This window comes from Lycium ferocissimum, chromosome 3 (genome assembly GCF_029784015.1).
Source record: "Lycium ferocissimum isolate CSIRO_LF1 chromosome 3, AGI_CSIRO_Lferr_CH_V1, whole genome shotgun sequence".
Taxonomy (NCBI): Eukaryota; Viridiplantae; Streptophyta; class Magnoliopsida; order Solanales; family Solanaceae; genus Lycium; species Lycium ferocissimum.
Genome location: NC_081344.1, coordinates 53306982 through 53322666, shown reverse-complemented (window position 1 = coordinate 53322666; position 15685 = coordinate 53306982). Strand labels below are relative to the sequence as shown.

General features: G+C 36.7%; 1 protein-coding gene across 1 annotated transcript in view; it reads left to right on the top strand.

The window, feature by feature from the left end:
• The window catches only part of LOC132050277 (uncharacterized), a 33464-nt gene extending 17779 nt beyond the window's left edge, over positions 1-15685 (top strand). The window contains exons 6-18 of the mRNA XM_059441456.1: positions 32-105; positions 3057-3171; positions 4417-4527; positions 5533-5609; positions 8838-8904; positions 9046-9111; positions 13767-13874; positions 14015-14145; positions 14276-14342; positions 14427-14494; positions 14575-14656; positions 14869-14939; positions 15033-15685. Of these exons, the coding sequence (XP_059297439.1) occupies positions 32-105; positions 3057-3171; positions 4417-4527; positions 5533-5609; positions 8838-8904; positions 9046-9111; positions 13767-13874; positions 14015-14145; positions 14276-14342; positions 14427-14494; positions 14575-14656; positions 14869-14939; positions 15033-15399 (1404 nt within the window). The 3' untranslated portion in view covers positions 15400-15685. The remainder of the gene's footprint in view (positions 1-31; positions 106-3056; positions 3172-4416; positions 4528-5532; positions 5610-8837; positions 8905-9045; positions 9112-13766; positions 13875-14014; positions 14146-14275; positions 14343-14426; positions 14495-14574; positions 14657-14868; positions 14940-15032) is intronic.

Sequence of the window (15685 nt, the reverse complement as noted above, 5' to 3'; positions counted from 1 at the left end):
TTGCTATACAAACATAATTTTCTCTTGACAGGTAAAGCGAGATGAGCTGCTCCAGTTTGCAGAAAGTGCTATCACTGGTTTGAAAATTAATGCTGATCTGGGGAGGTAATTTCTTGTTAGGACACTTCATGTTCTTGACATTTTTGTGTATTTGATACTTGGCTGTGAGGAGCCAAATCTTTTTGAGACGAAGCTGCTATGTATTATGAGCTTTGATTCCAATTTGGTATCTTTATCCGATTAGTAAAGGGGAAGACTTGTGCTCACTTTTTTTTTTGTGATTAAATATATCATCAGACAGTTGCCTAATGATGTTTTATTGATAGTAAAGCAAAGAATCAAGGAATACAAAAATGTCTAAAGTTTGAACTAACTAGAATTAGAAAAAATAATCGTAAGCTAGAAACTATCAAATAAGCCATAATGTATCTAAACAGTGTAATTCTAAAGCTGTGATCTGAAAGTTTATCATCTGAAGGACAGCTTCTCATGTTTGTTCACCCAGCTTTCTGCCTGCATCCTCTTTCTTGGATCTCTTGGCAGCTAAATAAGATTAGAAGTATAGAAACCATCTGCATTTTCATCATCTTGCTATCTTCCTTGTTCTGATCCTGAAGTTTGGAATTTGACTCTTGTCCACGTTAACTATTCTGCGAGCTTGTGAAGGCAGCTCCATGAAAGAATGAATCTTTATCATGTCTGGAGTTTCAAAAGCTAAGTTTGCCATGAAATCATCCAGCATATTAAGCCAACATATTAGCTTCTCTGCAAGTATGAATGATGTGAGCTTGAGATCATCTTTGTAGCTTGAATCTCTTATATTATTTTCTGCAATAGTCCATAGAGAAAAAAATAATATAATAAAAAACAACATTCTAAGTTATTGCCTTTTTTTGGTTCCCTTCCTTTTTCCCTTAATGCTGTCATGCAGTGCCTTCCTGAGATGTCTTGGAGGGGGGACATGAGGCTCAGTAATCGATGTCTGTGTGGTTACTATCCGCCAACTGAAGGCCCTCTCCGTACGCCAGATTAGATTGTTAGTGCCGCACGAGAAAGCCAGTGTCAAAATCATAGTGAGCAGTAACAGATCTGAAAAGAGTGGCGAAAGCTTGTTTCTATTAATGAAAACAGCTTTTACAGAAAAGCAACACGACGTCGAGGGGGAAAGACACCAATACAGAGAATTGAGTTTGCTTACTTGAAAACTTCGATTACTTGGTCCCCCCTATTATGCTTTAAAAAGAAAAGCCAAAATTGCAGGAAATGACATCAATAAGCTAGAAAGCCATAATGGAAATACAGGAAGTAAAGCTACTTTATATTTACTTGGAAAAGGACCTAGACTTATATAAAGGAATAGCTGGTCCACTGGGCGACACTTGGAGGGGCCGCATCCTCGTCTTTGGCTTCAGGGCCTTCACGCTGAGCTGGGCTTGGCTGCACAGAGGCTGCCTATGGGGCATCTGTTGCTGGCACCAACAACGTGCGCATTGCAGGATCTTCCTGCTGAGGGGTGTTGTTTCTTTTTTCCTGGTGTAGGTGCGGGGCAACTTAGGCACAGACGTGCTTGTCACTTGGCGCAGCGAAGACCACGAGGCTATCCATGGCACTAGGCGCGGGGAGGCTTGCCAGGGCGCGACCAAGGGGTCATGGGGCTGGAAAGCAACCCACAACATTCTCCCTCACCTGAGTTGGTGACGTCCTCGGCACCTTCCTTGTAAGATAGTCGTGCTTGAAGGATTTGAGGTCTTTCTCCCTTTCCCAAGTGTTCTCCTCTACATCACATTGTTGCCATTCACCGGGAACTCTTGATGGTCCTTCTTTGAGGCATGAATCGTTCAGTCAACAAGGATAGCTTCTACTACTTTCTTTCTGGCTGATCTATTCTCTCGGATGCCGGGTTTGGTGAGTTGGCTTCTTGAAGGATCATCCTTGTCTTCCTAAAAAGGCTTCATCAAACTAACATGATAAATTTTCTACCAAGCTGGGTTATCTACATGGCACGCCACTTCCCAATGCGTTTTTGTGTGGACAAAAGTCCAATGTTTATTTTGAAATAGGCAAGGGTCATGAGTCCCCGCAAACAGGTAGCGCTTTGGTATTTTCGCCTATCACTTTGTCCCCAGCTTGATTTTCCACAAAGCGGTGATTCTGATCATCGTGCTTCATTCATCCGTTTTTGGGCCTTCTCTAGATAGTTCGGCACTATCTCTAGGTTCTGCTTTCATCCGTTTGAGAAGCTGGAAGCTCGAGGAGGTTTTGACACATTTGGGGCATCCACAGTATGCGGGAGGAGTGGTTGCTGCTCGGTAACAATTTCAAAAGAGGGCAGCTCGAGGAGATTTAGGACACTTCACGTTCTTGACATTTTTGTGTATTTGATACTTGGCTATCAGAAGCCAAATATTTTTGAGAGGAAGCTGCCATGTATTATCATCTTTGATTACAATTTGGTATGTTTATGCGATTATTTAAGGGCTCTTACTTAGGTCAGGGGGAGATTTATGCTCATTTGCTCTTTATGATAGAGAAAATGATAATGTTGTTAAAAAACAAATATTCTAAGTCAATGCCTTTTTTCTTTTGTTCCCTACTTTTTCCAGTAATGCAAATGAAGACATAATTGTAGGCCTTCTGAGAGTGGAAAATGAAACACCGAATAATTAAACGTATTCTATTTTGCATTTGTTTTGGGGTAACTGGCCATATCAGTACTTATACCAAAATAAATGGCACTACCATTGTTCAATTCGTGAATTATCCAAAAAGGAAAGGAAGTCTTCAACTTGTGAATGATTTGAATAATTGCTATAGTCAAGTTCTTGAAACATGAGCAAGGAACTGTTTCATATATTTTCTGTTTTTCATTTGTTTGTGGTCTACTTATGTCCTAGAAATAGCGTACTTGAAATTCATAAGTGAAGCTCAGTTAAAAACCAAATTCTTGTTTAAACTTTTTATAAGCATTGAATTGAATACATTGTGAAAAATGTTTAAACCTGTCAGGGAGAGGTTAAAACTGACATTGTTGCCTCATTCGTCTTTCTGCATTGCAGAATTGATGCTGAAGTCTCCTCGTTGAAGAAAAGACTTGGTGAAATAAAAGCAGCGAAGGACCCAAATGATGAGGGTCATGAAGTGATGTCCCAAGAGACCGTTGCTTCAATAGAGGTGAACCTTATGGCTTACTTATCCAATTTTATTTTTAAGAGGTGTACCTTATTGCTGTTCTGTTGTTTCCCTTTTTAAGAGGTGGCATAATCAATTTGAGCATGACACGGAGATGAATTCCAAGTTATTATAGTAGCATCCTTTATAGACAACAATCATCGTACAATTATTTGACATTGAACGGTTAAATGAGTTAACATAATTGAAACTTCTGAATAATGTATTTCAGAAATTTCTGCAAATCTTAAACTGTATTTGAAGAATATAACTGGAACTATATACTAAAATGACATGATTTTGAAGGAGAGGGAAGCACGCGATATTCAGGTATTACTCTCCATTGCAGTAATATACTTTATAAACAAACTAATATTGTATAATTACTTGAAATTGATTTGTTAAATGAGTTTATATTATGAAACTTGTAATGTATTGTTACTTGGAGGATGTATTTCTTAAGTTTAGATAGGTTATCTTATCTTAATATGTATTTGAAAAATGTAAATGGACTATATATGAAAATGACATGTTTTTAAGTAGAGGGAAGTATGCGACATCCAGGTGTTCCCTCCATTGTTGTTCTGTTTCTTGCCAGTCTGTTAACACCCTGTTCATGAATATAGTTCGTCTTTCAGATTTCTAAATATGGTCAAGTGACTTTTTCTAAGGTGGTAAGGTAGATGCTTTACATCCATGAAATGTAAGATACGTGTATTGCATAACTCTATTTGACCTCACTTTCTAGTTTTCAGTTTTAACTCCTTCTCAGGTTTCAGATTTAACTCTTTTTTGCTCACTTTTTTGGGTTTTCAAGGAAAAGATATACCCACTAAAAAGAAGTTTTCATGGTTCTAGTTTACTCATTAAAAAAAGATATTCATGGTTACAGATTAAAAAAAAAAAAAAGTATTCGTGGTTTGTTTTAGTTGTAGACCTTTTGTAAGGTCTCATAATTTTATATGATGTTACTGCAAGAGAGAGCTTTCCCCTTTGCATCAACAATGGATAATTGTACTTAAAACGGTTGGTAAGTTACCATGCCTCAACCCTCAGCATCACCACAAATAGAATTCTCCCAGGGCCTTAATTTAAGGAGTTTTGGGTTTTATGCTACGGACATGATAAGAAACTAAAATTAATAAAAAATTACTTAGTACTTCATAAATTAGGCTAAAACTTCCTTTTTGTTTTGTCATTAGAAATAGAAGACATGATTGAATACAACAGTTCTTATTTTATTGATAGGCTCTGAAAGAAGCACTTGCACATATTCGGGTCTGCTCCAAATTAGAAGGACTTCTACTGAAGAAAAAAGCTCTTAAATATGGGGACTCTCCTGAAGTCCATGTTCAGAAGGTACACCACTCTAAGCTGTTAGTTTAAAATATAATTTTCTGAAAAACAGGAACTATGGTTCCCCATCTTGTGGCAAATCACATTATGCTCATCTTTCCATTTGATATGTTGTTTGTTATTGCTACATCAGGCTGGTAATCAAACACTCAATAATATTTGATGTCCATATTGGTACGGTCTAGATTCCTTTGAAGTCATTACTCCTGACCATATTGTCAAGTTTTCTATCATTGATATGTATGCCTTCTGTTAAATTTGTTTTCTCATGAAATTTTTTAGTTTCATAGAAATCTTAAGCCTTTCTTACTCCTACCCATTCTTTGTTTCCAGTGGTGCTTTGTGTTCTACTTATACAACTATATTTTGTCAACCAGCTGCTTTTATTCTAGCTGCTTTTATTCTATCTTTTTTACTCCTCCGTTTCAAGAAAAATGAAGGGGATCGGAGTTCCGCGGGTCGAACCATTTAATTTGCTGTTTCAATTCGGACATTGATCTCCTAAGTTATATAAAATAATTTAAATTTTTTGGAAGCTACATAAAAAGTACGGCAGCTCATAACTTTTAAAATTCAAAATCTTTAGCAAATGTTTATAAACTTGTAGTCTAATAAAAACTACTTGACTCCCCAAATAATAACGGTATAATATAAAATGAAACATAGGTAGAGTATGTGTTTGGGACTTTTCTCTTTGTGGTGTGTATCAAGCATATCTTTTTAATGTCAACTTATTTTCTTAGGTTGTTTGCTGCCTCTTGTCTTATATTTCCTATTTTGACAGACCATTTTTGTCAGCTTGTCCTAATTCCTCTCAAGTTCTAGAAAGCAAGATGCTTCATGCAATTTGTTTTGGTATAGTTTGTTTATGGGAAAGAACATTGGTGGATCCCCTTATACATTAATGAGTAACGTGGCACAACATTTTCAGCAAAGTTCATTCCTCCTTCTATATCAATTGTTCGTTGCATCTTTCACAAGATTAAAGCAATATTTGACTGTTTGCAGGTTGATAAGTTAAAAGTCTTATCTGAATCTCTTGCTAGCTCCACCTGCAAAGCTGAAAAGAAGATCTCAGACCACAGGTTGGAAGTGCAAATTTCAATTGCGACGTCCTTGTGTTTTGTTAATCCCATTTTTAAGTGGCAAACTTTACCAAAAAAAGAAAGTCCCATTGTATATTGGCAAATTGTTCGCTTCATCACTAAGAGCACCGTTATCTTGGCCTTGTATACGATTCTTGCAATCTTTATTTTTATTTGTGTTTCCATTTGGTAAAGGAAGACCTGTCTCTTTAAAGGAGCTGTCTTCTCTTGCTTCTAAGTTAGCTTAAGGTCATTACTCACATGGAGCTGTCTCCCTAAACCAGATACGCTCTACTCCTGTGTTGCATATCTTGTAAGTTTTATACACCAACAATTTACTTCGTTCGCAAACAAACCCCTTTTTTTTTTTTTTTTGGGGTGTGGGAAGGTTATTAAAATGGAATCTGCTTAAAGGATTTCAACCAAAACGAAAGAAGGAAAATAATAGTGTAGTTGGGGGGAGGGGGTGTTTAAATTTCACTTCCTTACACAAGATGAACTACTGTCGAAATACATAGGACATATAAGTGCAACCTTTTTAATGCTTATGTAAAAGGTTGATCCTATATTTCAAGAAGACAGGTAGATCATTTGTCATCTCTGGTTATTATTAGATAGTGAGCAATTTTGTTGCTCATCTATGCTAAAGTAAATTATCAACATAGCTGTTCTATGAAGTAACGCTTTTTTTTTTTTTGTCGGTTTGTCAATTTATGACAGAAGGGAACTTGTTCCCTCCATTTGCAGCTTGAACTCTTAACAGGTTAATAGTAGAGCCTAGTCGAATTACCATTTTGGCTTGCTGGTGGATCAAATTATGATTGCTGCTTGTTTCAGTGAGACATTCTGGAAGCTATTTATATTAAATCTGTCTATTGAGTAGGTTCTATAAAAAAGTTATCTCATGTTTGAGCAAGTTCTCAAGATAATTAGTTAATTATGTCTTTAGAAGGGCTTATTTTGAATTGTCTTATGGTTCCATTTGGAACAACACCTCATTTTCTATTGTGTATATAATGCTGACAAGGGTATAAAGTGTGGTGCTTTGATACCGAAATTGAAGTAGTACGAAAAAGAAAGTAGGGTAGAAGGACCAGGGAAGATGAGAAAGCAAAGAAAGAGAGCAGAATAAGGGAGAGACAAAACAATGGGGGGAGAGAAGCGTTTCACTGGCGAGCTTTCTCATACTAAATTTTAAATTGGCAGGTTGTCCAAATAATAAACTCCCATGGCTTTGATCTAGTGGTAAGATCGCAACGCATGATGTGTGGGTTAGGTACATGCCATGGGTTCGAGCCCTGCCATAGACAAAAGTCTGGTATTTAAGTTAAGAAGGGTAGAGGGGTGGGTACATTGTCCACCTAATGTCGAACCGTGTACCACAAGCATCGGCGATTTCTCAGTTACAAAAAAGAGAGAAAGAAAAAGAAAAAAAAAACGAAAGCCATTGTTGAATATCTTCTATTTTCGGGATCTTTGACCTAGGTTTTCCAAACCAGTCTTCTACTTCAATTAATGGCTCCTCATTTCTCATGAGTCGTTGCACCTTTGATTTTTGATGTTCCTGATAGTGTTGTTAAAGGCTCGTTTAATCCGTAAAGCTCGGGGAAGCTCATTTTTTGTGTTTCCCCTCACTTAGTTGGCGCTTTAATGTTAGCATCAAGGTGGTAAGTCGTGCACATCTTCACTGATGAGCTCAATCTTTAAGAACAAAGCACTAGACAATATATATTTGACTAAAGTGATACATTATATTTAAAGAAAATGTCATGATTTGTCTTTTAGTGATTAAGAATAGGATATTCAATTTTTTTTTGAAAATTGAATTTCCTATTCTTAATCACTGAAAGACAAATTCAAAAATTTAGTAGGCGTTAGGCCATGAAAATCAAATAATTTTCACTTTATGTGGAATTTTGAAGTTGGAGTTGAAGATGGAGTTGTGTTTGGTTATAGTTTTTGCAAAGAATATTTGGTTGTTTGAATGTACTGAAAGTGAAAAAGGTGAAAGCATGGTTTTAGGTGTTTTTCAAATTCCAAAATACAACTTCAAGTTGTATTTGGAATTTTCATGGGCAAACGCTGATTTTCAAATAAAGTGAAAAAATTTCGGAAGAAAAGTGAAAAATTCTCATGGCCAAACGAATGAGAAAGCTAGCCACTGAAAACCTAAAGCTATATTTTTTTCATCTAAATAAAAAATTTAAGATGGTTCCCGAACTTGATTGACATGATTTAATCACACCTATATAGCTTAATTATTGGACTTCCATTCTCTTGTCCAAATAATTATTGTCTGTCTAGATAGTTACATTTTCTTGCATTACATTTGTATTTTCTGTTTTTTCCTCATTGACGCTTTTCTTCACTAAATCCACGCTCTGATTGAGCTTTTCGCTTAAATCCACAACAGAGTTTGGCGCCTTTTTTTTTTTTTTGTTGCATTTTTCACTTTTGAATACTCTGATCGGCCTCTCTTCCATAGTTTCCACCTGACTGCATCTTCATCTCTCTTCAGGTTTTGTCATCATAGATAAATCTCTTTCTGAATAAACTTCAAGATTTTGTTTGCTATGTCTGTCCAACCTTCATCTTGATTGATTTCAAGAATAATCAGTTAACACCTTTAGTTTCCTGGTGTTGCTTAATACATGTAAATCCACATGTTGAAATTTTGGAAGATTTTGTCTATGTCTAGGCGCTCCTTCTCCTTCCACTTGTGACATATCTACCCAGTTTCCACTGAAACTAAAGTCAGAATGCTACATCTCTGCCTCATAATTTTGAACAACGGATTTCGATTACTTTTCTCTTTGACCTACTATAACTAGGCTTATATCACTACTAAGCTCAGTATATGATTCTCATTCGGGGAAGAATTTGGTTATCTGGAGAAACATGTAAGATGTATATTTAGACTTATGCCGGGATCCTAGGGATTATGGAGACTCTCTAGTTTCGGTTGTTTTCTCATCAATTATGATGTTTTACTTTCGTATTACTAGAACATTATCTCTGACTAAAGGTAAGATCATTTTTTAATAGATGAGATCAGATTTCTGACTAACAGATAAAAGATAAATAACATTAAACATGGGAAACACTGATAGTAATAGTTGAATGATGACATCACTTAATAATGAATTGAGTGAGGTGTTTTTGCTGCTACTTGATTCTTAGTGTGTCTATATAGCTACTTGATTTATTATCATTATTTGCTGTTGACAGAACTCAGAAAGAAGAGGCACTAAAATTTCGTGTGGCCAAGACTAGCGAAGTTGGTGAAGTAGAGGAGGTAACATGCTTGGATGATGTTAAATTATAAACAAAGTGCTTTTGCACCGGTGGTGGTTGAAGAGTATATGCGAAATATAGGTTTCTGGGATTGCTTAGCCTAAAGGGTTTGGGTTTGGGGTTCATTTGCTTGTGTTTTCAGGAATTAGCGGCTGAGATTTCTACACTGGAGAAACAACGAGATGAGATTGAAGCTCAATTGAAACAGGTACTGTGTTGTTGATAGAAGGCATTCCCTTGGTGACGTTGTTACTATATTTTGGATTGAATGAGTTCTTTGCTGGTATATTTCATGTACAGGTTTATCATGGTAGGTGAAGACAACATGATCACCTTTAATTGTCACATTATACCTTTACTCTCTCTTGCATATATCAACTGTACCTAAAATATCTTAATGATATGATTCAGTATGATAAAGATATTATATAAAATAAGCTCCCAGCTCTTTGGAAATCAGAAAATGTTAACCATGCAAGAACTAATCCTCTTTTAGCTGCTTCTGTATCAGTTTCAGTAAGCTAGAGCTCTTCTACTACACACAGCTGATTCTGATGCTGACTCCTTCATTCAATTAAATTTTGGAATTGCTGGAATAACATGATCTTTGAGTTTCTGGGATTAACTCCAATCTCTTCCCTTTTCTATCTTTCATAAGCAACAAAGGATACAAGGACGACATTGATGTTTTTGATCTATTTTTTTTTCTTATGTTCTGTTACATGGCTTTGGGTTAAAGCATTCGATGTATGTATATAATTATATCCAACTACCAGTAGGTTCTTAGTATTTTGAAAGTTTTAGTACATTGATATCGAACCCATTTGATACTGTTGATTGTGTTAATTAATTAGAATGATTTTAGGAGACTTTATTTTTCCTTATCCTAGTGTAATTATAGGAATACATTTTTTCCTTCTATTGTAATTGATTGACTTTCCTCAATTAGTTAGGATTCACTTGTATAAATACCCCTTCTCATGAGATGTAAAAACATACCGAAATACAAAGAAGTCTTCTCTTATTTCTCAAATTCTACATGGTATCACAGCCATTGCTGCCTATTGAGCTGAGTTTTCTTCCTCGCACCATTAGTTTTTTTTTTTTTTTTTTTTTTCCCCTTTAAAAAAAGAGGTCGAGTTTTCTCTCCCCTTGAAGCTGTCCGTAAAGGCTACTTCCGGCAGAACTTTTTCATGATTCTTTCTTACTTTGATTTGCATATCAATTCTGAGCCCACCCACCAAGTTTTAGATTTTTCCGATCACCGGAGCAAGGGTTCCAGTGAGGCAGACTTGGTTTTCTGGCGAGACAGATCTGTCCGGCGAATTTTTCCAGTTTTCTCTTCTCTAAGGGACTGATTAGAAGATAACTTACTTCTATAGCTGTAGGAAATTCTATTTTCTGATTTGGAGTCCTATTAAAAATGAGGCCAGGAAATTTGGCCCTCAGTCTTTCTTCTTGAAAAATAGCTAATGCACGCCCCCGATGAGGTCGCTACACGGGAGACTGGGTGATGTCCCTCGATCTCGCGTGCTAGCCGTGCGATGTGAGCTTATATATCTGTCGCATATGGACTGGCTCCAAAATCTTCTCAATGTCCCCTGCAATAGGCCTACGGCACGAAATCCTTCTATTTTCTACAGGTCTTAAGTTTTCAGTCCAAATTTGTCCTCCATTGACGAAAATAACGAGAATACAATATTTTTTTCATAAGATGGCTGATGCTCATAAGAGGTACGTTAACATTGACATAATGGGCAACAGATGACAAGCTGTTGAATGATACAAAACGAATTAAAAGCCACATTCTTGCATGTTGTTTCAGATAGTGAGAATTGGAGGCCTAAAGGGAAGAATGAAGATTTGAATTTACTGACGGAAACGGAAAATAATTGGCTCCGGAGACACATATTTGAAGAGGAAATTGTTGCTGCTATGAAACAACTCATTGGAGACAGCCCCTAGACTTGATGGACGTAACACGTTCTTGCAGAAATGCTGGCACATCTTAAAGGATATATTAAAGACTAGAGAATTTTTTCATGAGCAGGGCACCTTTAAAAGGAGCTTCAATGCACTCTTTATTGCATTGATCCTTCAGAAAAAACGAACTACTGAGATTAAGGATTTCAGGCCCATTAGCTTGTTGGAAGTATCTATAAAATAATCGGAAAAGGGTCAAATATACCCCTGTACTATGAGAAAAGGGCCAAATATACCCTTTGTTATAGTTTGGGGCAAAATATACCCCTACCGTTATATTTAGGGTTCAAATATACCCCTCATCCGTTAAAGTTATCCAAGATGGACATCCGATCCTACGTGGCTGCCACACATTCGATGAGGTGGATGCCACGTGGCATGCCACCTCAACACCCTTAACCCATTTTACCCCTTCCCTCTATTTGTTCTTCCACCACTAAATTTTTTTTCCCTCCACCATAATTGCCACCATTACCGCCACCACAACCATCTCTATATTATTCAAACAAAACACGTTCTGAATCCAACAGTTATATCCATGAATAACAAAAATTGACCCCTTGCAATTGTTTGATTTCCTTTGTAGTGTTCTTACCGCATAATCTACTCTCTGTTGAACTCAGCTTGAGAGGATTGTTGGTACTGCTGCTTCGAAAAGGATGGTCACGTCGGACAAGGGTGTGTTTGTATTCTGTTAAAAGGGAACTCACAAAAATTTTCAACAGGGAAGTGTTTGGCCAAAGAAATGTCTTGCTCTCAAAAGGTTCTAACTGTCTCTGCAGCTCAAGGAATTGGTTCTTGCCTTCACGTATCTAAAAAGAAATTGATTGGTCTTGCCTTAAATTCAGAAATCTTGTTTAGATATTTTTTGAGCAATGTTTCTTAGTCAATTTTGTTTTCTTTTAAAATTGTGATATTAGTAACATTAAGTGGAAATTTAAGTTTGTTTCCAATTTGGTTGCGGGTAGTGACGATGGGAAGTAGTAAATTGGTGGAAGGAATAATAATCCCAGAGGGCGTGTTTGTAGTGGCAGCAATGGTGGCAATGGTGGTGGAGGGGAAAGAAATTTTAGTGGTGGAAAAACAAATAGAGGGGAGGGGTAAAATGGGTTAGGGGTGTTGAGGTGGCACGCCATGTGGCATCCATCTCACCAAATGTGTAGCAGCCACGTAGGATTGGATGTCCATCTTAGACAACTTTAATGGATGAGGGGTATATTTGACCCCCAATTATAACGGTAGGGGTATATTTGGCCCCAAAGTATAACGAAGGGTATATTTGGCTGTTTTCTCATATTACGGGGGTATATTTGGACCTTTTCCGTAAAATAATTGCCAGGACCTTGACAGAGAGGTTGAAGATGCTTCTTTGATGGCCACCGAGTGCCTAGATCATCATTCAAAGAATAAAAAACCTAGAGTTTATGCAAGCTGGACATAGAAAAAGAAGTGAAGCACATGACCATGTGAGCTGGCAGTTCCTCTTAGATGTTATGAAATGAAGTTTGGGAAATAATGGATAAATTGGATGATTGCTTGTATTTCAAGTCATGTTCTCTATTTTGATTAATGGGAATTCGGAAGGATTGTTGAGATCTTTTAGGGGATTGAGGTAAAATGTTTCCCTTTCTCTATGTTTCATTTGTGATTGTAGTGGAGGTGCTTAGGAAATGCTCAAAAAAGTATTAAGTTTTGGGGTGGATTAAGGGCATTCAGATTGAAGTTGGGGGAAACATTAGCTCGTCTATTTCACAAATCTTATATGTTGATGACACTTTAATACTGTGTGAAGCTGAAACGGGACAAGTTTTACATCTCAGGGTGTTCTGATTGCTTTTGGAGCTGTTTTAGGGTTGAAGATTAACTTATCAATACGACGTGTATGCAGTAAATGCTGAGAGTTGTATCAAAGAACTGGCTAGCATACTAGTTGTAAAGTGGATATATTCCCTTCTGTTTATTTAGGGTTACCCCTTCGAGCTAAAAATAACTACATGGAGATATGACTAGGAGTTATTGATAAATGTGGGAACAAAATAACACCATTGAATAAGATTACCTGTACTTTATCAAAAAATAAAAAATCAAATTATCTTCTAAGAATTTAGAACCTGTTAAAAATCATGTGATTTTATAAAAAGGTGTCATTCTCTCTTTCATGACTCCGAAAATGATGCAATATTATCAACAGTGAAAATCACAAAATCTCTAATGTCCTTTGGGGCTTTAAGCGCAAAGCTCAAATAAAGTGTTGGCTTTAATTAAAATAGGCGCAAATGGAGAAAAAATACAAATATGTATGGGTAGTCCAAGATTAATAATCATAATCATGAATAACAAATATACGGCAAAGAACTTGAATTTTTTTCACAATAAAATGAAATATCAATTGTTTAGTGTTGACTCTTCAGGATTATGCTCATTGGCAAGGAAAAGTATGCCTTAAAACCCTGATAACGACATTGAAGCACCCATAAAGCAAGGTGAAGCGCTCAACATGTTTTATGCCTCGCTTCAGGGCTTAAGCAGCTTTGACAATTCTGAAATGATATAGGTCTATGCTCCGTTTAAGAAACTTGTCAGAACATAGTTTGAATATTAGAGACATTTGTGCTCTGAGTAACCTCTTTAGAAAGTTTTTGAGGTTAAGATGATGTATCCCTTAACCAATTTTATTATTTAATGACTTACATGATTAGTGACTGCACCATCTGTGTTGATGCAATATTTTTGATAATTTATTATTCTCTATCTCTATCAAGTTGAATTGCTTTGAAAGGGGATCAACGTTGGTTTTAATGATCAAATTGTTTGAATTTGCATTTGATTTTTGTGCTAGTGTTCATGTTTTTGGTACTAGCTAATGGGTTCTTCTTTCAGGTTAATATCTCATTGGCTGCTGCTAATGCACGCCTTCAAAATGTCCGAGAAGAGAGGGACCAGTTCTATGAAGCTAATGATCAGATTGTTGCTCATTTGAAAACTAGGGTGTGTCTTTTATTTGAACATCTGTTGTGTCATTAATTCCCTTTTCTTTGCTTCTAGTTCCAGTTCCCGGGGTATACCTGTTATGTGTCTCCTATCCTCATTTCTTGCACTTGCCATGACCTATCTCTTCATCCTCATAGGAAGATGAGCTGACGAAATCCATTGGCTCTTGTAAAGTTGAAGGAAATATCCTTAGTACATGGATTAATTTTTTAGAAGATACTTGGACACTTCAGTCTTCATTCACAGAGAGTAAAGACAAGGAGGTCAAGTATGTTACTGGATATACTGCACAATCAGTCTTCCATATTCCAGATCCGGAAGGATCTTGAAATATAACTTTGTTTTAGTTTGTTAAATGTTAGCCTGAATGAATTCTTGGTTTGCGCTTACTTTTGTAGTGTTGAACTTGAAGAGCATGAGGTTTATTTTGGGAACTTGGTGATGCAACTCCTCTCTTCTTTTGAGGTACTTAATTGGTAAATGATCATTGTTTCTTTTCCTGTGCCTAGCACAGGACATCTTTCTGAACCATATCTGTTGCTTGCACAGAAAGAGTTGAGGCCCTCTATTGATCGCATAGCTAAATATGTTGAAAACTTGAAGACTTTAGGTGAAGGGTAAGGTCCTCTTTTTTCATGTGTTCATTCTCCTATTATGTACTGCAGAGTCTTACGGTTATTTTGCTTTGGTCTGACAGGTCAGTTGTGGGATCTGGTGGGTCAAAATCATTGAGTCCTAAGAAAAATCTGGAGGAGGAATACTTGGACTATGAAACCAAGGTAGAAAAACAGAACCACATATTATCCATTCACTTTTCTGTTGCTGTCTGATATCCTAGTTAAAGGATTTCTTAAAACCAACAAACCCGAAGTATACCTTCTAAAAATCAGTTCAGAAGCATATTTGGGTGAATTGGTCTTTCCTACTTTGTTGCATGTGCCTTGTAAAACCAACCTAGATTTCTCAAGGTATATGTCTCTTCTAAGTGCAGATTGTGACCACCTTTAGTGTAGTTGACAACATGAGGGAGCAGTTCTACACTCAACAAGAGGAAATCTGCAGGTTTGGTTGTGCATTATAGTGTTTTCTTTTTATTATATCTTTTGTTGGATAAAAAGCTCTATAAAAGAAATTACTTTCTGCCGTTTTCTTTAGGAAAGACGATCCAAAAATTAAAAAGCTATTTGAAAACATCGAGAAGCTAAGAAAGGAATTCGAATCGATTGAAAGACCGAATCTGGAAATGGAAATCCCAGTCGAAGAGGAAGAAGAAATGGTAGATGGTAATATTTCGCATCCTTCAGAGCAGGCCATAGAAATTGCTGTATCTGGGGAAAAGAAGAAAAATGAGCCACCATCTGCCAAAACAGAGCAGGTCCTGGACCCTGAAGCAGATTTGGCAAAGCTAGAATCTGAATTTGGTAAGATAAATCGCGATTACTCCGCGGAAGAGATTGGTGACTGGGAATTTGATGAGCTGGAGAAAGAGTTGAAATCCGGTGACTCGGCAACGAGCAAATAGATACAAACACCTATTCAGATATATTTGGTCCTTTTCTAATCATGTATAAGTAGTCATGTATGTACGCAGGTTAAGCAACTCTGAGATTTAAGCTCATATATTGTCCAATTTGTTCTTTGTAGGTTGTATCAGTAAATGCAGTTCCATGCACTAATTCTGTAAATTCTCAAAGTTGTGGTTGTACATCTGCAGTTCACACAAACCTGTAGGTAATTTGTTTAGCTATATAGATTGTAAACATTCAAATGTACCTTCACAATCAAAGACATTGTTCAAGCTTTGGAAA